This window comes from Esox lucius, chromosome 3, assembly GCF_011004845.1.
Source record: "Esox lucius isolate fEsoLuc1 chromosome 3, fEsoLuc1.pri, whole genome shotgun sequence".
NCBI lineage: Eukaryota > Metazoa > Chordata > Actinopteri > Esociformes > Esocidae > Esox > Esox lucius.
In genome coordinates this window covers 14,427,474-14,448,993 of record NC_047571.1, presented here as the reverse complement: position 1 = coordinate 14,448,993, position 21,520 = coordinate 14,427,474, and the positions used below count along the sequence as shown (strand labels likewise).

Below are 21,520 nucleotides of genomic sequence, written 5' to 3'. Positions count from 1 at the left end.
GTCTACAAATGGAAATTGTAAATGGTAATCTAGGAAAGGGAAAATTGAAGGAGAAGGTACAGTAGCATGTGCAACCGGGATGCAGAGATAGCAGCAATGAGGTCCCCGAGGTAGACGTGTGTGTAACAATTCTAAATGTGCAGAGGCAAATTGAATGTGCAAGGTGCATATGCAACTTAAGTGCAGATTGCCCAGGAGCTCACTGATGCCCTGATCCAGGTCTGGAAGGAGATCCCCCAGGGGGTATTTTGCCCTAGTGTTCAATGTTCTCAACACCCATCCATCGGTCGGGGTGGGTGGAACAACACAACAATACTTGACACTAATTTGACTTTTCTTATTGTCACTCAAACCCAGTCGTTGGTTCTAAATGTTAACATGCTGGCAGAGATGGACAGGACAATTAATTATGACGTGAAAGCCACAAAACAAACAGTAACAAATAAGAACAACACACAAGACATGATTAGAGGTCTTTCACGTCATGATTTTGGTGTCTGAAATTAATGTCCACCAAAATATCAGTAATTCATATACATTCTAGCACTCACTTCAAGCCAATCAGGAACAAGTATTCAACAATACTGTGGTATACATATTTTTAGAACAATTATTAGGTAAAAAATAATCTAACCAATTAAATGATTATTAACCTCTGCACCTATACTATTTTTTGTTCTTTTTTGCAAAAAGGAAACATCTAGTCTCTGTTTTGTGCAACCCCCCCCCCCCCCCCCCCCCCCAATTAATAAGCACTGGTCCTTTTGAATAAAGGCTACATCTTAAACAATGGCAATAGATTTAAGAAATTTATTATTGTAAAACACTCTTACACATACAAAAAAAATGCAACAGCTAATCACGTTACAGCAGAGTAGGTCTAGCAAGGTTCAAGTGTCAAAGGAACAACATCATTTAGCTACAGTCATATAGAATAAAAGTACAGCTATTTATTTACACATAATAGGCTGTTTCCCTATTAAATATCAATACACTGGTCATTAAAAAAGACTAACAACATTGTAACATTTCAACTAGAGGAAACCAGCCTAAATAGTGGTGTGGAATAGATTTTAAATGTTATAACCTAAGGCAATTAAAACTAGAGTCCTTAACTGAAACTAAATAAAACCACATCTGTGTAGAAAAAAAAGCTGTGGGATGGGACTGGAGAAATGTAACCACAGACAGAGCTATGGATTCATTATATTTGAACCATGTGGTAATGCAGTGTTTCTTAACATTTACATGGTTTTCAGACATTAGGTACATTCATTATAATTAGGTTTCCAATGAGGGCACTTAGCCAAATTGCGCCAGTAAGTCGTTGTGAATCTGCAATTGAATTAATTCAATTTAAACACCAATCATTTGTAAGTCCAAAAATGGAGGTGGCGACTAAGGATTCTAGTTTCAAACGTTGGGCATTAACATTCCATTGAAACCAAGGCCAGGGGATGAGTAGCAGCATAAGGTTTGTGCGTTTAGATTGTCTACTACAACAGGATAGTGGGCATTCAGGTAACACCCTGGCAGCCACTAAGACATTATTTGCCGTTATTGCACAAGTCACTTTTTAAGTTAAACAAAGTGTTCTGTACTGTGGCCTAGCCAGGTCTGAATTTCGCCCATCAAATGGGTACAAATTAAGATACGATGGCACTATTCACATAGAACCACCACTGATACCAATTTTTAAAAAGTGTCATTTGACCCTAGATACGTAATCTGGTTAAAAACACACCAATAAACTTACAGTGATCTACACTATTCCTGCAGTGTCCATTCAGGAAACACTTACTGTAAACAATCATTTCCAAACATGATTGCACATTTATCATAAAACTACATAAATACCCTCAAACAAAACAAAAATCGTCACAGTGCCGTGGAGAGAGATGGCTTCTCTGAAGAGAGCTGTTCCCGGCTGGTTCTATCTCCAACGCAGAGCTCGTGTGGATGAATGGTGGTTGGCGGTGAAAGGCAGAGGTCAGGATGGAGCCGCCTTGTCCATCACGGACGCCAGAGCTGAATGGATACGCACATGGAGTCTATTCTCAAAGTCATAACCAGCGTAGTCCTCCTGTGTGAATGAACAAAGCCATTTTTACATTCATGTCTTGACAATGCTCAACTGACAATGCTGTGAAGGCAGTGTAGGGGCACGGAAGTGATGTTATACTGTTACTTTACCTTGGCCTGTAACATCAGAGCTCTACCCTTGTCCGCAGACTGAAGAGACAAGAAAATCCCAATCAGGCATATACTCAACCAACTACGATATTAAAGGACCCACCCTTGCACGCTGTACAACACACACATAGAGTAACAACACCTCCGCTCACCTCAGGGCTGTCCAACAGGACACAGCCTAACTCATAGCAGGAGTAGGGCTGCACATAGGAGTTGCTCTGATGTCCTACCTCGTCTCTGGAAGCCAGGTCGAAGCACTGCCATATTCAATGAGACAACACACTGGTAAACATCCCCTGTTCTCACTCAGTTAACATGTGGAGATGGTCTGTGTGTACTTCATTCTAAATCCATATAACATTGAAAAACGTGAAGAACCAACCCGAACGGAGTCTTTCATGTTGCCGACACATCTGTATATGTCACCAAGAAGCAGGTTTTTCAGGCCGGCACAAGTCACATCGTCAATTTCCTGGAGAACTGAGAGGACAAAAAGAACACAATGAGTCTACAACCATGCTGACTCAAACAATAGCAGATCCCAAAACAAGTACTGTGTGCCTTCTATGTATTACTGTATATTACAGTAGGGCTGGTCTGTGTATTACCGTCTATTACAGTTGTGTTGGTCAGTGTATTACTGTACATTAGTGTTGGTCTGTGTATTACCGTCTATTACAGTTGTGTTGGTCAGTGTATTACCGTCTATTACAGTTGTGTTGGTCAGTGTATTACTGTACATTAGTGTTGGTCTGTGTATTACCGTCTATTACAGTTGTGTTGGTCAGTGTATTACTGTACATTAGTGTTGGTCTGTGTATTACCGTCTATTACAGTTGTGTTGGTCAGTGTATTACCATACATTAGTGTTGGTCTGTGTATTACCGTACATTAGTGCTGGACTGCATCTTACCGTACATTAGTGTTGGACAGTGTATTACTGAACATTAGTGTTGGTCAGTGTCTTACCGTACATTAGTGTTGGACTGTGTATTACCGTTTATTAGTGTTAGTCAGTGTATTACTGTACATTAGTGTTGGTCTGTTCATTACTGTATGTGTACCTTGGCTCATGGTCTGCAGCTTAGATGTGGAACAGTTAGGCAGGGCCTTCCATAGGTAAAGTACCTCGATCACAGCCAGGATACACAGCTCTTTTGATGGGGCGTGCTTCGTTAGCCTCTCCGCCTACACACATGCACACACCTCAGTCAAGGTGTCCAGTTTTACCTACTAATGTACATAATCAACTGCCAATTTTCCTCCATACATTGATGTCTGTTACTGGATGGGACTCAATATTTTATAATTCACATATCAATGTATTGGCCAGATGTTAGCGCCTCACCCTCTTCACAGAGAACTGTTCTATCTGATTGTTCTTCCGTTTGAAAAGCTTCTGAACATCCTTGAAGACAGTGGCAGCTCCTTCTAGATCTCCAGACGCTCCTTGGGACACTACGATTAACGACAAACACACAGAGGTCTTCAAGGGCACCTCAACACCAACATATTATCTTTACGATTACAACTAATCAATCAGAAGCTTTTCATTCAGATGAGTTCTCTCGGGTCATTCTCCGTTTTTGGAAGAATAAAAGTAAAAGAGGGTGTTTGAACCCCCCCGCTGACTGAATGGCCTGTAACCTCTGACCTCTCACCTCCAGTTAGGTAGGCATAGTAGCACTGAGACCAGCGTGACTCAGTGGACAGACGCTGAAAGGCCATGTGGGCGTCACCGTACCTCAGCTCGATCATACTGCACCAGCCTGCGGAGAGCACAGTGACCAATAAGGATCAACGATAAGGTCATGTTGATCCTATACGGATCAATATATAAATATATATATATAAAATCAGGAAGGATTATCAAGTACCTATTTCATACAAACACACATGTTGAATCTCCCTCTGGTCTGTTGCCAGCTGCAAGGCATTCTGAAAGGATGTCAAGGCACTGTTGATCTGGCACTGGATGGAAGAATGAAAGACAACACATTACAGCCACACTACTGCAAACAGGTTCTGTCGTGGTCACTGTCTGGTCCGAACCAGGTTGTGTCGAGTGCCTCTTACCTCGAGGCGCTGCACCCTGCCTTTGAAGAACATGAATAGGGATGAGTTTGGGTATACAGGCTCCTTTCTCTGGAGGATAGACTTTGCCTCCATCAAACCGGCCTGTGTGTCAGAGCCGTCCAGGGCAAAGAAGGGCTGCGCTACTGTATGATACCACAAGAGGGACAGCCTACGTACAGGAGACAATCAACCGTCACATGCAGCTTAGCTGTGGAGGCATCATAAATTCAGTACACATTTCCGTTTGAGCACAATATAGCTGATATCATCTTGGATGTTAACATATGTTCTCCTAAAATGTACACAATGTTTGTTCTTTGCATTGCACTGACAGAGGCATCTGTTGAACCAGGGCTAAAGGTATTCAAGTTCGATGTCAGAGCATCTGACCAATAACCAAAAAGTTTGCTGGATAGAATCCTTGAGCCAGGAAGATGAAAAACGGGTTATGCTGTCCCCGAGCAAGACAGCTAACCATATTTGCTCCCAGGTCATTGCTGTAAATAAGAACGTGTTCTCAGTCAACTTACCTGGTAAAATAAGACTGAAAAATTTTCATGAAAATAAAACAGGGGTTATATTCAGGCCAGCTCCTTTATATCTCATTAGATCAGCTGACGTAGACCTGGGAGAATGGTAGGGACCCACTGGGTTTCAGATCTGGTGAGGACTGTGGTTTGATTGCAAATGGCCTTTTTATTTTTATTTCTTTACAACAAAAAAGAGATGGCTGCTACTTTACAAAGTATGTATATTTTCGCTATATTTTTACTTTATATTTTTCATAATGCTTACTGCGTAGATGTCGTGTGCCATGTCACAAGAATTTCATTGTTCAGAACGACACTATGTTATTCGGTGCATTTGATAAATAAAAATACTTTCACATGGCTTTTTAAACAAAGAATGGGTAGAAATTAATTCTAAATATACCCCTTTAAAATGTATTGGGGGATCTTTGATGTAATGGATCCCTTTTGATTTGAATGTTCTTAGGGCCTTTGTGAAGGTCAACTCTTCCAAGTACCCGGACATTTTGGCAAAATACCTGGGGGCTCATTTATCAAGTATATGTAAACCAAGGGTTGTGCTGGAGAATGGTTGTACATTTAGGAACAGCCATGACCAAATGTCCACTCAGTGCTGAGCGCTAGAATAAGGGAACTGCATTTTCGAAATGTTTTGATTTTATTGTTTTTCAATTGCACCTTCAATGCAACATTACTTAAAAAGCTACTACATTTCATATAATTTGACCACGTCTGTTAATTTGCAATGATGATAATCCATATAAAGTAATTTGTCAATACTAGCCTCATGTAAAACCACTGTTGAATCATTACAACAGAAAAAGGGAAATGGAATGTCAAACTGATTCTGTGATGTAAGATTATCATATGCTGCATTTCAGAGACTGATGGGAATTTTAAATGTATTTCAGAGGCATAATGAGATAAATGCCATTCCAGTGCATGTCCAACTGCCACCCCCCCCCTTGGGTTTAGTACGACAGCCACTTTTCAAAAGTACATTGTCAGTCAGGCATCTAACCCAGTATGAGCCAACAGTCAAATGTTTCATACGATTTCCACATGCTGTTGCAACATATTGTTGGACTCGAGGTTGGACTTGAGGAGTTTATTTCCTATTTGTGGGTTAGGGTTAGGCTGAATGTGAAGGCTGCAGGTGGAACGTATGACTCGTTCATTCTGCAGAACCACAATGAAGGCGTTTGTGTGGGCTACACAGTGAGCTGTATAGGACGGGAGGCCTGAAGGGGATCGTTAAACGCAATAACATTGTCTTGACTAGCTGGGAGTCCCACAATGGTGGGTGCAAATTGGCCCTACGAGGGAAGATGGGAGCTGCCCTGTCGTGTATAAAAAGCAGCATGGCTTCACAAAATTGGACGCGTTTCCATCTCACAGGCCTGTGAGATCTTTTTCTCTTTCCAAATCCAGTGTACAGGAGCTCAGCCTAGTGACTAATCCATGTGTAAGCTATATCAGATGGTATGAATACATTTGTGTAACATGAATTATTCCACAGCAATGACCCCAGACACAGTTAATCCCAATATGTTGACCTCTATGACCTTGTCAGCAGTGGCAGACCTACTCACGTAGCTAGGGGGGCCTTCATGTCCTTACTTTCACTGGCAAACGTCAAGGCAGACAGCCCCTGGTGACGGTCGCCGGGGAAGCCCAGGAGGTTGACGATCTTCAGCAGGTGTGGCGGCACCATGGAGATGCACAGGTGAAACAGGCCGTAGCCGAAGCTGACCGAGCCCTTGAGCCGGTCCAGGGCCTCCGGGGTCACTCCGTTGGCCCTCAGGGTCTGGGCCGTGGCATGGGTGTGGTTGGCCTGGCCAGGGGATGGAGAGGGAGGCCCTTGCTGGTTGGAGGACCTCTTCTTGGTTCCCTCCTGCAACTGGCTGATGTCGCTGTAGCACTTGTTATACATCTTCCAGGCTTTCCGGAGAATCCAGCCTCCTTTGATGTATGCTGTGTTGTGGTTTGGAAAATAGGAAATCCATGATACATTCTTACATCCAGGGGATATGACACATTCATACATCCAGGAGATATGATACATTTATACATCCAGGGAATATGATACATTCATACATCCAGGGAATATGATACATTCATACATCCAGGGGATATGATACATTCATACATCCAGGATATATGATACATTTATACATCCAGGGAATATGATACATTCATACATCCAGGGAATATGATACATTCATACATCCAGGGAATATGATACATTCATACATCCAGGGAATATGATACATTCATACATCCAGGGAATATGATACATTCATACATCCAGGGAATATGATACATTCATACATCCAGGGGATATGATACATTCATACATCCAGGAGATTTGATACACAAATCTCTAAAACAGCAGAACATAAGGCTACTGCCAGACATGGTCTGTATGCCCAAATCTACTATGAACAAGCCCTTTTTGGGAATATTAATACCGAGCTCCAATCTAAACCATATAAGGGTATAGTGTCTACAGAAAGATTTTATTTGCCACTTGATGCGTAAGTAATGGAAAAGGGTTTTTTGACAAGCAATTATACATCCAATCATAGATATATAGTTGGGTGAGGTTCCCATTGAATTAATAAAATGATGAAAGATCAAAAGGTGTTGAATTACCGTGGTGATGTTCATGACAATTACTCCAGTATGTTAATAGCTGACAAACCATAAGATTCCCCATCTATGCCCATTCATGTCTACTACTTGTTTATCAGTGTCCTTATACACCTCACCCTTACCTCAGGTGAAACTGCCCTGCCCCCATTCTAATGGTGAGAAGTGATTAATTAGACATAACCACACAACACAAACTATGAAAATTAGGAATACACCAATATACTGGCCAGGAGTCGGTACTGGTCGATTATAGATTGAACTTTGCTGGAGCTGTGTCCTATCGTTTTATTTGTATTATTTATAATCTGTTGTAATTTTATTGATAAAGTTATTCACTAAATGTATATCCAGCCATTATATCATGTACAATTGCAGAAAAAGGAAGCACATCATTGTGTTTATTTTTGTTCTTAGAAAATACAGAAAGATACGTTTTGTATGATTGAATTTGCCTTTGTTGAAATTAGAAGCTATCATTGGAAGCTACATTTTCATTGTATTTCAAGCCAGGGCATACGTGTAAAAATGGCCAAACATCAGTATCAACATCATCTTTGTCCGATTGTGTTAAAAGAATATCGGCCATCGGTATTGGCTAAGAACTGTCTTGGTGCATCCCTTAGGCAAAGAATTACAACATGCTGAACACAGACCGATTCCCTAATCAAAATGTCTTTTACACCGGTCAATACCAACCATACAGGGCAGTCAATCCCTTCAATGGTCGCAGCTCAGCCAAACCGCCGAAGACTCCTAGTTTGTTCAGTCATCTAAAAGTCTACATGCAGGCCAAGCAAAGAGTGCTCAGGCGTCTCACCCGACAGTTCTTGTTTGATGAAAGAGAGGACGGCGAGGTAGACCTGGCAGTCGGCTATGAGGATCTGTCGCTGGAGTCGATCTACTATCGCCACTCCAGACCTCTGGGAGTCCTGGAGGAGGGAAGGCCAGACAGAGCACAGTGATGACAACGACTAAATGACTGAGCAACGTCAAACGCGCACATACAACTGGATTGCAGAAGTATTCGCTTTACTTGTCTGCATGATGTATTAAGCAATGTCAATGTTGGGGGGAAAACTGGGATTATTTTTGTTTCAATTAAATTACAAATAAAGTGACATCTTGCTTAAATAAGTATCAAGCCTCTTTGCTATTACACTTAAAAAAAGCGTTCTGTGCAGCCAATCGCCTTCAGATGTCACATGATTAGGAGTCCACATGACTGGCCCCAGGACTTGTGTGAAATCAGTGTCACATGATCACTGATAAAATACACTGAAAGGCCCCGGAGTATATCCAGAGAGTGGATCCAAGCCAACACACTAGGAACACCAAGAAGCTTTCTAAACATGTTCTGGAGAAGCACCAGTCAGGGTTGGACTATAGATCACCAACTCTGAACATAATTTGTATAATTGTCTGTTACACATTTTTTTTATGAATATGGCATAACCATGGCTCTGGCTACAGTCTGCATCGATTGACAGAACAGGGCCCAACACACAGCACAGTTTGAGAAGGTGACAACCTGGTGTTGGCAGACAGACACATGTATGTAAGTGCAAGGCTTTCTGAAGTAAATTGCAGTCGATAGCTATGATGACTTCCTCTGTGTGTGTGTGTGTGTGTGTGTGTGTGTGTGTGTGTTTTTGTACAGTATATGTAGTACTTCTTCACTCACATTCCTCCTGATCTTGTTTTTAATGGTCTCGATGACGCCAGCGTTGTCACCTTCACACAGTCTCTCAGTGGCTCTGAGGTCATCAAAGGCTGTCTGCATCTTCTCCTCCTCAAATGTCATCATGGCGTTCTGCACACACAGGCATGTTCACAGTCCCAGTCGGGCACGGTCACTCTAGATTTGGAGACTTAGTGACCCAAAGATGCAACCAAGTCCTGTAACACCCTTAACTGTTGGTTAACACTTAAAACTTCTTAATTATTATCCTAATAGTGGTAAGTAGTATATTTAGATTTTCAACAAATTTTTTTACACATTGCCAAATTTTATGAAGGTCAAAAATCATTTGTCTCTTTTCATGTGCATTTTTCTGACTCTGTCCATGGTGAAAGATCAAAAATGGATTCTCCATTTTTATACCGCATTTATAAATGGGGTATAAATTTATAAATGGGGGAGGCAACAATACAGTTCCTTAAGACTAAGACACACAGAGAGTTAAATGTCAATGGAGATTTAGTTTGTCTTATTTAGTTGTGCCAATCATTTTATTATATTACTTGTTAAAAACATATTGCTCTTTGAGCAATAGTATTGGTATAAACTAATACTGAATTGAAAACTAACTAACTATACAAGCAAAGGCTCAGCAACACAACTAACTACAAATCCTGGACCAACCATTTGCAAAAGATCACAATTCATGTATTTCGTGACAGTATTCAAGCTCAGCATGAGCCTGTTCTAGCAGGTTGGTGAATCATTGATGATTGTGATATGGGCTCACAGCAGCAGGAGCTGCGCAGTAGGACTTCAGCTGAGGAGATCCCTAAAGTGCTATTACTAGTGTGACCTTTATTCAGACAAACTTTACCACAATAGAGACGGTAATATGGAAAGCCAATTATGAAACTAAAAAGGTCAGCATTCAACAAACATAATGTACATCCCACACTGTAAAACACAGACTTCCTCCTGTTCTGAAGTCCAGTAAATTCTAAAGTTTGGCATTGCAGGACTATCAAATGCAAATGGCAGTGGATTTTGGTAGACTTGTCGTAAATCAGTACCCTCCACCACTACTCACCAGGAAGCTGACAAAACTAGCTCCAAAACTCATCAGAGGACTGTGGGTCCTGGAAAAGAAAGACAGACAGGGAGATGGTTGAGAAAAAGGGCTTGTCACGTTGGATAGACAGAATATTTGTGGCTTGCATAGCGCAGACACAGATCCATTCGTTAGGACAAAACAGTCCGGAGAGGGGAAAGTTGAGCTATCAAGTTGTTACAGGTCAAAAACGGCATCATCCAGTAATATTATCTGCATATCTTAAGTGTGTAGAGAATCTGAAGAACAATCACTCAGATTTCAAAATCCCACAATAGAAATGTGATTATGTAAGCGCGATCAGACAGAACATTTTACTGTAGTCAACATTCATGTCTCAAAGTTTTATTTATTTCCAAGAATGTAGTAGGCAAGATTCTATATTTCTATGTGTACCTATTTAAGCTTTGAGTAGAAGTATGAGATGATGAGTGAGGTTAAAAGATCAATCAATCAGCAGGGTTTTATCTACACCAGTCAACTCTCAGTCATCTCATGCAGCTCTGAGCTCAATGTAATTAGTAAGAAAGGTGACATTAAGCTATCAGCAGGAGATAAGGTTTTCTGTGTGTATGTGTGTGTGTGTGTGTTTGTTTTTGAGAATGTTTGAGGTTCTAACACTAAGCCTGGAATGAATAATATGGATTTAGTAACGACTGTCAAGTATTGGCACTTCACCTTCTGTCATGTGAAGCCTAGTATCCACACAGAGCATAAAACTATTGCTAAGCAAGTGTTATAACCATGTTATATAGTTGATTTACAGTAGCACTCCAATATGCTGGCACAAAAACAAAGAAACTGCATAAGCATTTGCTATGTCAATCTTCAGTGCCCTCTGTAATTAATGGGACATTAAGCATTTTTTATGCTCTATCAAACAATTACTATTTGGCTGAAGTGTAGATTCTCTGATTTTATTGAAGGGTATTTGTTTACATATTGGTTTCAAGATATAGAACTGAAAACACTTTTTTATACATAGTTCCCCTATTTTGCTTTTGGAATACAGACTGAATATATACTGTAGATAATGCCCAGTAAAAACAATGATTAAGTTGCAGAAGATATTAAAAGAATGAGGTGGTAGTGTAACCCATTACATCATGTAAAGTCCTAATGGACTTATTTCAACAGTTTAATCATATAACAATGCAACAAATATATGTTTTATATTTATCAGCAAAGGTTTCAAGATAATAAAAAAAAAATCAACAAAAAATTTATATTCAGCATGACGCAATAGTGAGGTCTATAACTGGAAGCAGGAACAATCAAAGCAAGAATTTGACAACAGCTTGCGAGAAAGCTGCCTACAAACTGACAGATCTGGAAGACAGAGAGAAAGAGCTTGTGGCGTAGATGACGCTGGATGAACATTACTTCTGTTTTCTGTTGTGTAATAACTGACTTTCACACTTCACAGAGCTAGGACTACAGCATGACATAAGAGGTTCAGATTACCTTAGTACTTCTCCTGGATGTTCAGGGACAAATACAAATTCAGGCTACACCGGGTAACACAAGCGTGAGAATCAAGAGTCTATTATAAATGACTAACAAAACAGGTGCTATGGCGAAGTTCTCATTTTGTGACAGAAGCCTGTGTGAAAAGTAAACTTTTAGGCACTGCAATAATAATAGTCATCTGATTCCTCAAATAAGTAGTGAAATAGATAATAGAACAGAATAGGTAATGTTTACTTAGAATTACTAACACAGCTTCTATTTCTTGAGTAACATGCAGCAATTTCATGTGTTGTGATACTTTGCCTAATCAATTCACACTTCCATAACTGGAAAATTAAAACAAGGCCCATAAATAAACTACAACGGCAGCTAGAATTATAAATAAACACTGAAATAATGAAATTGTTTATGGCACAACACCATCTATTCTAACCTGTATTTTCTGAAAAGCTCGTCGCTCTCCTTAAATCCGTTGTTGAGCAGCATGTTGATTCCTTTAAAAGCCAACTCCGCGTCGTCAATCTGCTCGGGTTTCTCTTTTGGTTCTGGTTCCGCCATCGATCACAACTCGTAGCCTATAGCCGATAATGGCAAGTTCCTAGCCCTCGCCGCCTATCGAAGCACAACACACCGGAAGAATAGAAGTGACAGCGACAGTCTACACTGGTCGGAGGATCGTGTGCACCTCGTCTCTTTGCTGCAGCTGTGGGCTAGATTGGGCTGTTAATTCATCACCTACTTCGAAATAGTAATGACTGTGTCCCATGTTATTATTATAATGATATCACTAGACTACCCAATAATATCCGTGATGTACATTGCTTTCTTCAGCGTCGTGTGTTTGTCTTCCGCAGTTGAGTCGCGTCGTGTTTGCCCAAATAGAGGAAATGGAAACTCGCACCGCGACGGTATTTTTCTTCCCCACACCAAATCAGCCAATGAGCGTTACTCAAAGATTTGGAAATGCCTATCAACAATGTTTGCAATGGAAAAATCTACAAGAAAAATACAGTTTATTATTTGATGAAGGTATACTTAATACATTATAGTAATCAACGGTTGCACATAATATTTAAACTCATTGTTCAGAATATACACAAGCATTCACAACATACATAAATAGGCAACAAATATACTGATGGACAGGCATGATTAACCCACTTTGAATTACATCAATGGTCAAAAGGTAGGAATGCATAAGCCTACTTGTACAATTAAGGGTGTCAAAGGGTAAAGTTAACAGTAACTAGTAAGTGTCAAGTGCACTAACGTGTTTCATTGTGGGGAAAAGTAATCAAGTATTGTACACAATTATATACAAAGCTTAGACTGAGGTATATCCACTTGTATGTGAGAAAAACAGAGCTCAGCATTCATTTTAGTTGTGTAGGCACACTTTTCCCAGTGGTCCCAATTCATCTGAATATCATTTCTGAGACTATTGAGAGTACATATATTGCTTTTTAACAATAGTTGACTCATTCATATCCATATTGTTGATTATACATTTTGTGATTACAGGCAATATTCCCATAAAACAAATCCCTATGTTATTATAGTAGACCCTACATACAGAAATAGAATGTTACTTCAAAGTGACATATGTCACTAAAAATACAGAATTGTAATTCAAATTGTAAAATCACTGTTGTTTTATGTTTATGATATTTTCTTCTTTGTTAATTGGTCAGGATTGCATTTTTTTTAAATATGTTTTTAAGTTCAGGGCTCTCTCTCTCTCTCTCTCTATATATATATATATATTCGAAGTAGAGCTTTTCTATACTATAGTGAATAAGAAGAGGAAGTACAAAGGAAGAAAATCACGAGGGGTGAAAAAACACTCCTAACCCAGCTGGCACCACATTAGAATATTAAAATACATTCAATAACAAGATGGTGAAAATAAGCACATCCCTCACTAAATAAATATTGTATTTAGGTAAAACTACAGAATTGTTAACCTTTTATATTTATGTTCCTGATATAAAGCAACAGAGATGAACATCTGAGCCACCTCACATCAGACATGCACGCGTACGCACAACCAACACACACGCACACACACACACACACACACACACAAACAGTACAAATGATCTGTCTTTGTAGCAGATTGCACGTGGCGGCCAGTGGACAGTTGACATGGTCCCATAATATGGTCATAAGAATCTCTACTCAGCCAGCAGGACACTCTCTGAGGTTAACTGGACCAAACACACTGGACAGCTTCTCAAAGGAGATTGCTTCCTCGTTGATCTTCATGTTCTGAATGCAGCCCTTGAAGGACTCTGTGACAGGGAGGCTCGGATGCATGGATGTCTCTGCAAAAGAAAGAGACAGAAGCAGTACTGTATTAAAGTGGCATGGACTTTACAGTAATTTACAGTATATATTATTCACAATCTAATAGGAACTACACTCACCTAAAAGATTATTAGGAACACCATACTAATACTGTGTTTGACCCCCTTTCGCCTTCAGAACTGCCTTAATTCTACGTGGCATTGATTCAACAAGGTGCTGAAAGCATTCTTTAGAAATGTTGGCCCATATTGATAGGATAGCATCTTGCAGTTGATGGAGATTTGTGGGATGCACATCCAGGGGACGAAGCTCCCGTTCCACCACATCCCCCACACCATTACACCACCACCACCAGCCTGCACAGTGGTAACAAGGCATGATGGATCCATGTTCTCATTCTGTTTACGCCAAATTCTGACTCTACTATCTGAATGTCTCAACAGAAATCGAGACTCATCAAACCAGGCAACATTCTTCCAGTCTTCAACTGTCCAATTTTGGTGAGCTTGTGCAAATTGTAGCCTCTTTTTTTCCTATTTGTAGTGGAGATGAGTGGTACCCAGTGGGGTCTTCTGCTGTTGTAGCCCATCCGCCTCAAGGTTGTGCGTGTTGTGGCTTCACAAATGCTTTGCTGCATACCTCGGTTGTAACAAGTGGTTAATTCAGTCCAAGTTGCTCTTCTATCAGCTTGAATCAGTCGGCCCATTCTCCTCGGACCTCTAGCATCAACAGTGCATTTTCGCCCACAGGACTGCCACATACTGGATGTTTTTCCCTTTTCACACCATTCTTTGTAAACCCTAGAAATGGTTGTGCATGAAAATCCCAGTAACTGAGCAGATTGTGAAATACTCAGACCGGCCCGTCTGGCACCAACAACCATGCCACGCTCAAAATTGCTTAAATCACCTTTCCTCCCCATTCTGAAATTCAGTTTGGAGTTCAGGAGATTGTCTTGACCAGGACCACACCCCTAAATGCATTGAGGCAACTGTCATGTGATTGGTTGATTAGATGATTGCATTAATGAGAAATTGAACAGGTGTTCCTAATAATCCTTTAGGTGAGTGTATGTCATTGTTTGTCCCTGTCCAAAGGCCTCCTGGTTGGTTTTGCTATTGTAGTTTCTGCCTGATGATTCCTGTGGTCACTGCCCACAGCCCATCAGTTGGTTCCAAACTTTCTGGGGAGTTATTTCTAGTCACTGTGCGTCAATGTCTTGTTGTTGGCTCTTTGGGGTTTCAAGCTGGTTATCTGTGTAAGCACTTTGTGGTTGCTGCTGATGTTAAAAGGGCTTTAAAAAAATACATTTTATTGATTGACTGAAGGGGCACTCATCTACAACAGCTACACTCCATGTCTAATGTTATTTGACTGTAGTGGTCAACGCAGTGACCTCTCCTCCAGAATACACACCTGCAATGCCGCCTACATATAGCGGGTCTTTGGTCAGAGTGGAGGAGGAGGAGGTCGGTCCTATTTTGTGGTCACCCTCATTGTCCACATGCATCTCCACAACATTGTTCCTCTTGACCACTGAGGGAAGCACAAACATGTTCCCCACAGGAGCAATAAGTAAAGACACACATCACTGGGACCTTATTACCAATAAAGACACATTAATGGGAGTTTATAACAAACAATTAAAGAGATATATTAATGGGGGTTTATAACTAATAATTACAGACACATACCACTGAAAGTGTATAACTAATAATTTGACACATACCACTGGGAGTGTATAATTAATAATTACAGACAGATACTACTGGGAGTGTATAACAAATAATTACAGACACATACCACTGGGAGTTTGTAACCAACTAATTGGGTAGGGAGAAGCTGTAACCTGTCCAGGACTGAGGCACGTTCTGAAAAGCTGTACCTGCAACTCGGTGGAACATTCCATCGCACAAGGGCTGTCGGGGTGTTACGGCTACACTGAAATCACCATCTCCATTGTTGACCCACGCCACCACCTGGACAAACACATATACATCACCGTACTGCCCATGTAGGGCTGCTGTGATACCAGGCCCTCTCAGGACATTCACCCAGTCTGAATGTCTGCCTCAGTCAGGGCACAATGACCGCCATTTACCTTGTCGGCTTGAGGGTTTACAACCAGTCTTTCTTAATCAAAGCTCTGTTTTATTCAAATATATCGATTTTTAAGTCATTTTAATGGTTAATTTGAAAGTGGGGAAAGAAAGCTTAGAGGGTTTCTGCTGAAAGAGCGCTGGGATGGATTTGAATCCACCTTGCAGCAGTACATGTGTTTAGATTCCTGGACCACCACAGGTCACTGGGCCATCGGCTCTCGACCACTAGGCTATTCGCTGCCGTTGGCAGCCTCACCTCTCCTCTTCTCATGTAGAGGCTGAGGTGGTGTCTGGCGTTGTGCCCATGGCCAGGCCGGCCCGAGTTCCCCACATGAAGCAGAACACCATTCAGACTCCTAGGGCGGATGTCGAACACCGCCTCAAACGTGGTGCCGACCACAAAGGAATCATCTGGAACAGAAATCAACGTCGTCACCATAATGCGTCCTTTTACCGGAATATTCTGTCAACGTTTACCTTGGTACTCACTGATGATGACATGAGCCCCTCTCCCTGAGAAGTAGGCCCCAAGCTGTGGCGATCCATTGAAGCACGGGCCAGCACCACGATTGGTGGTTGGCTCTGGCATGTGAGTTCCGTTCACCTTGAAGTTTCGCACACAGCCTATCACACTGTGTGTTGGGAGGAGCTTAGACTGAAAGCAAAGAGAAAACACAATACAATTTTGGTATACTAGAGGTGAGTACAGAATACCGTGGCCAACAAACAAATTATATTGTAATAGTCGTATGCACGGGATACACAAGATTAAAAAGGCAATTCAACCTGCTTGACAATAGTAGAAAAATTAAACAAATGTTGAGACTCCATATAACTGACAATTGTAATAATACTTGAGTATGTGTGAGTGTGTGTATTTTTTGCGATGATCACCTTAAGTTCTGTTTTCAGTGAATCAGGAGCACTGCCCAGGTAAAGAGGAGAGGTCAGTTCCATAGACACTGCCTTATTATTTGTAAACTGTCCATCCTGAGCTCTGATACCATCCACCACCAGACGGAACTTCTTATTTTCCAGGCTGAATACTACCTGTAGTTAGAGGAGTAGGTTTCTTGCAGTCAACATCCAAATCCCCATTAATGGTCAACTACTGCCATCGTTTTGAATTGTGTGCAACAATATCATACGCTATAGGTTGCTATTCAATGGTAAACCACTCACCGAGTGCCACTTCCCATCGTTGTATTTCTCCCTGTGGAAGATTTCCTTCATCTTGCCTACAGACAGTCTGATCCTGCCCTTGGACATGTAGAGAGCCATGTGAGAGCTCCCTCGTCTGGTCGCCGCATAGAACAGCAGACCCTTCGAAGACTTAGTCCTCACATCCAGGGAAAAAATAGGCCTAGTGAGGGAGAGAGACGAGACTCAGACCAGAAGAGAGAGTGAGTGTGAATAAGTGTGAATGTGTGTATGCGTGTATTGTCTACTCACTTGGGCTGGAGAGCCTTGGGAGAGACCCTGTAGCTCATGCTACTTACAGGGCCACCAATGTGGTAGGCACGTTTTACCAGGGCAGGATTTGCACACACAGAGAGACTTTCGTCTGACCCCATCGTACCACCATCCTGTACAACACACACACACATACACACATACAAACACATGCAAACAAACACACACACGCACAGAGACACAGGAATTCAATATTAGCGAAAATGGCTTTTGGGATTTATGGAAATAGTTTTCTGATCTCCAGCAGGGCACTGGGGCTGGTCAGTGGGAATGTGGCACTGGGGCTGGTCAGTGGGAATGTGACACTGGGGCTGGTCAGTGGGAATGTGGCACTGAAATGCAATGACAATGGACGGAGAATGAAGAGCAATGGTAAATAAACCCCATGTAATTGATAATTAATGGCAAGCATGTAGCAAAAATACGTTTTTCTCAGCATCCCACAGTGACCATGTATCCTTGGGGCATAATGACTTGTAAAGTGGTCTCCCATACAGCTAAAATTATTATAAAGCTGACGTGAGCAGCATACTGTTAAAAGGCTGGCATCAATCTCCAGAGTCTTTGTTTTCATAATGTGTGTATGTTCCCATGCCTATTTAATATGAAGACTTTATGTGAAAGACATATTGTTTGTCATATTTGCTCCACAGATATGACATGCTACTTCAGTCTAATAAGGCATGACGCTTCTGCAATGCTCTAGTTTTGGCTCAGTTGATGGATGTGCCTTCATTATCCATGGAGGAAACGTCAGCAGAAGAGGGCCAATAGTAGTGCCTGTTGATTTGGCAGCCTGACTGTGTACAAGATGGTTGTTAGTGAATGAGTGTGTTTCAGTATACTCGTACATACAGTGCCTTATGAAAGTACTCAGGCCCCTTCACTTTCTCCACATCTTGTTGTGTTATAGGCCTAATGGATAAGTAAAATTAAATTCAAATGTTTTGCCATCAATCTACACACAATACACCATGCTTAATAACCTTCCAGATATCTATGCTTTGACACAATTTTATCCTCAAGTTCTAAAGAGAGTTCTTGGTTGTTGCTCTGCCATGCACTGTGAAGTGTGGGACCTTATAGAGACAGAACTGTACCAAAATTTTTTAAAGAGTGTTTTTGCTTTGTTATTATGGGGTATTGTTTGTAGATTTTGGTTAATACTACAGATATTGTATTTTATCAATTGTAAATTAAATCCATAACACAACAACATGTGTTGTAAAGAGGTCTGAACTTTCTGAAGGCTCCATATATGTTTTCCTTTAATGTGTTTGCATTAAAATAAACACATTTAGACAGATTAACAAAACGTTTTAAAGCTTTGTGAAAACTGCTGATGTGAAAAGGGCTCTATAAAAATGTGATCAATTGACATATTTTCAAAATTGAAATATCCCCCCAACATCTGCAACTAATGGAAACTATATAGTTATGGTGGGTATTGTTATTGACTAGTAATGTTAATGATTGGATGTTAATACTAGTTTGTTAATGATTGGATGTTTTCATTGGGAAGTGTTTGGTGGTTAATCAGATTTTTCATCAACAGTGTTCAATTGCAGTGATTCTGACACCTACTCGCAAAGAAAGAGATGAATGGGTTTAGTGGTGGGATTACTGAATAAGCAATAAGAGGTGACAGTAGATCAAATTATTTGGATGGATATAGTTCTCAGGTAATCTGATAAAGCTAGATGGTGCTCATGCAATGTGATTAATGTAGGTGGTTCTCAGGTAATGAGTTTCAGATAGGTGTTTTTAGGTAATGTGTGTAAGCTAAGTGGTTGTCATGTTACGTTTGAGCAATAACAAAGATGATTTCCTTCTGTTGCAAAATTAAAATTCTACGCCCTCAGAACGTTAATGGTGTGATAACAATGTGACAGAATATCATATTATGATAATTGGCATATTTTCGTATGAAATCTGAATCATTCATTAGTTCATTAGCGCTGGTGATTGTGAACAGGGAAAGCAAAGAGGGAGAGAGGGCACAACAATGACTTAAAATTATGCATAATATTACCAGATTGATTGATGGACAGATAAAGATGGTGAACACGTTAAAAGATGCGTGTGAATCACTGATCAAAAAAGTGGTTTATTGGCATGAAACAAAGTTAAGATAGAACAGGGTACAAATCAATAGTGAAACAATGTTCATTAAAGAATCATTTAATAGTGAATAGTTTGTATTTAATAAAAATAACGTTGCTTTGGATTCCATGCAGTCATTTTTTCTATCAGTAACATACAAGAGCAATGGGCTTTGTGCAAACATTGGATGAGATGCTAGTATATGACAATATTAAATTCATCGTCATTAGTTGGCAGGTCTTCCTTCTCTTCATCTCTGGAAACAAAGCAGCACAACACAATGTAAACCAGTCATCAAGACAGCATGCATGGTAAGTAGAGGACAGATGACGTGATAACTTATCATCTGTTTGGAGTCAGCTGAAGTCTGTTATCTTAAGTACTGTTTTATTAGAAACTTGAATTGAAGTCTCTTTCCATCCTTAGGACAAATAAATTAGATTTTCAATCTCAAAATGGCAAATAGAAAACATAGGGATAAAAGTAGGATTGTAGGATACCAGTACTTCAAAAACCATGGAAAACTAAAATACAGAGTAGACTAGTAGACAGTAAATTAGAAGTCCTATAAAATCCAGTGTAGATTATTTTGGAGAGCATGGTGCTTGCAATTCCAGGGTTTTAAGTTTCATTGTCATGGGGGCCAGTATGAAACAATATAAAATGTATGCATTTACTGCTCCTCATAATGGCATCTGCTAAAAAAATTGAAAAACCTCTTTGCTGTAGCTGAGAAAATAAAGGTGATGCTGGATGACAACCTAATGGTGTTTGTTTCCCACATTGTGTTTTGTTTACTTGCCATGAGACTGAGTGTGTTGTTGCTGGTACTGTTGCATTCCCACACAGACACAATGCTTTGCTCTTGGTCTCACTAGTTATTTGCTAATAAGGGTATTCATTAGTCGGGTATATAAATAATGTATGTTCGTGAATATTCATTTGGTTTCTCACCATTCTAGTGGTGCTGCGATCAAGCATCAGTTGTGGAGATTTGTCACCATTACAGACATCCAGCAGAACATCTCCATCAGAGGCTAACATACTCAGATCATCTGCTCTGTACAGAGACTCAGTCCTGCAACACATCACAACACATCACAACATTACAAAACACAACACAACAAAACATCACACAACATATCATAACACAACACATCATAACACAAAATAACAAAACAACATTACATCACAACGCATTATAACACAACAAACACAACACTTTTATTATACTTTCTTTATGTTTGTCTATACACAATGTTCTGTGTTTTTGTTTGTATACATTATTCTTGTATGTATTCAATTTCAATATGTATGACTAAGTATTTAAATTGAACAGTAAATCAAATGAAGTAGCTGTATTGCCTTGTGAATTTTAACATTTAAAGAACGTTATATTATAAAATGCAGTAACATTGATCAAAAAAATATTTTGATGAATTAATTTCATACATACATAACACAATTAAGCACAACAAAAACAAAACCAACAGCAGCTGCAGTAGTATGCTAACTACTACGTACAAATACTGTAACAACAATTACTACTAATGTATTGAAACAAATGTTGGACATTGCAATAAAACGTAATGATGTGAGATTACCTTCTCAAGAAGAGATTGGACAGACAGCCCTTGAAGTTGTCCTTCCCCAAGGTCATCGATCTTTGGCTTAAATCGAAGTCCCTGAAGGCAAACACTTCTCCCTCATCTTTCCCGTCTATCTGCAGATTGATACTGTAGGACAACACAGCACACACATTCATGGCACTTACAAACTCTGTGTCACTGCTAACCAATCAGTATTCCCATTGAATACTGCC

At 40.3% G+C, this 21,520-nt stretch overlaps 2 protein-coding genes across 8 annotated transcripts in view; both read right to left on the bottom strand.

Moving 5' to 3' along the window:
* Positions 1–802: 802 nt before the first annotated feature.
* On the bottom strand, positions 803–12,584 carry LOC105018932 (tetratricopeptide repeat protein 39C). The gene is made up of 14 exons (XM_010884751.3): positions 12,147–12,584; positions 10,223–10,271; positions 9,136–9,264; positions 8,272–8,383; positions 6,392–6,773; positions 4,270–4,438; positions 4,071–4,164; positions 3,855–3,962; positions 3,542–3,651; positions 3,258–3,381; positions 2,576–2,673; positions 2,346–2,450; positions 2,194–2,232; positions 803–2,083 (listed from the first exon to the last, which is right to left on the bottom strand). The coding sequence occupies exons 1-14, from the start codon at positions 12,269–12,271 to the stop codon at positions 1,991–1,993; spliced, it is 1,737 nt and encodes a 578-aa protein (XP_010883053.2). The 5' UTR covers positions 12,272–12,584; the 3' UTR covers positions 803–1,990.
* A 123-nt stretch (positions 12,585–12,707) lies between these two features.
* Positions 12,708–21,520, bottom strand: part of LOC105018940 (laminin subunit alpha-3) — a 74,621-nt gene continuing 65,808 nt past the window's right edge. For 6 of the 7 annotated variants that reach the window (XM_010884765.4, XM_020045372.3, XM_020045373.3 and 3 more), the window contains 10 exons: positions 21,303–21,434; positions 20,653–20,776; positions 17,575–17,708; positions 17,305–17,485; positions 17,017–17,172; positions 16,612–16,777; positions 16,379–16,533; positions 15,906–15,999; positions 15,437–15,556; positions 12,708–14,037 (listed from right to left, as the gene is read on the bottom strand). In XM_010884765.4, the coding sequence (XP_010883067.2) occupies positions 13,892–14,037; positions 15,437–15,556; positions 15,906–15,999; positions 16,379–16,533; positions 16,612–16,777; positions 17,017–17,172; positions 17,305–17,485; positions 17,575–17,708; positions 20,653–20,776; positions 21,303–21,434 (1,408 nt within the window). In that variant the 3' untranslated portion in view covers positions 12,708–13,891. Of the gene's footprint in view, positions 14,038–15,436; positions 15,557–15,905; positions 16,000–16,378; positions 16,534–16,611; positions 16,778–17,016; positions 17,173–17,304; positions 17,486–17,574; positions 17,709–19,678; positions 19,955–20,652; positions 20,777–21,302; positions 21,435–21,520 lie in introns of those variants that run through there. The other variant, XM_010884782.3, reaches the window with a different exon arrangement.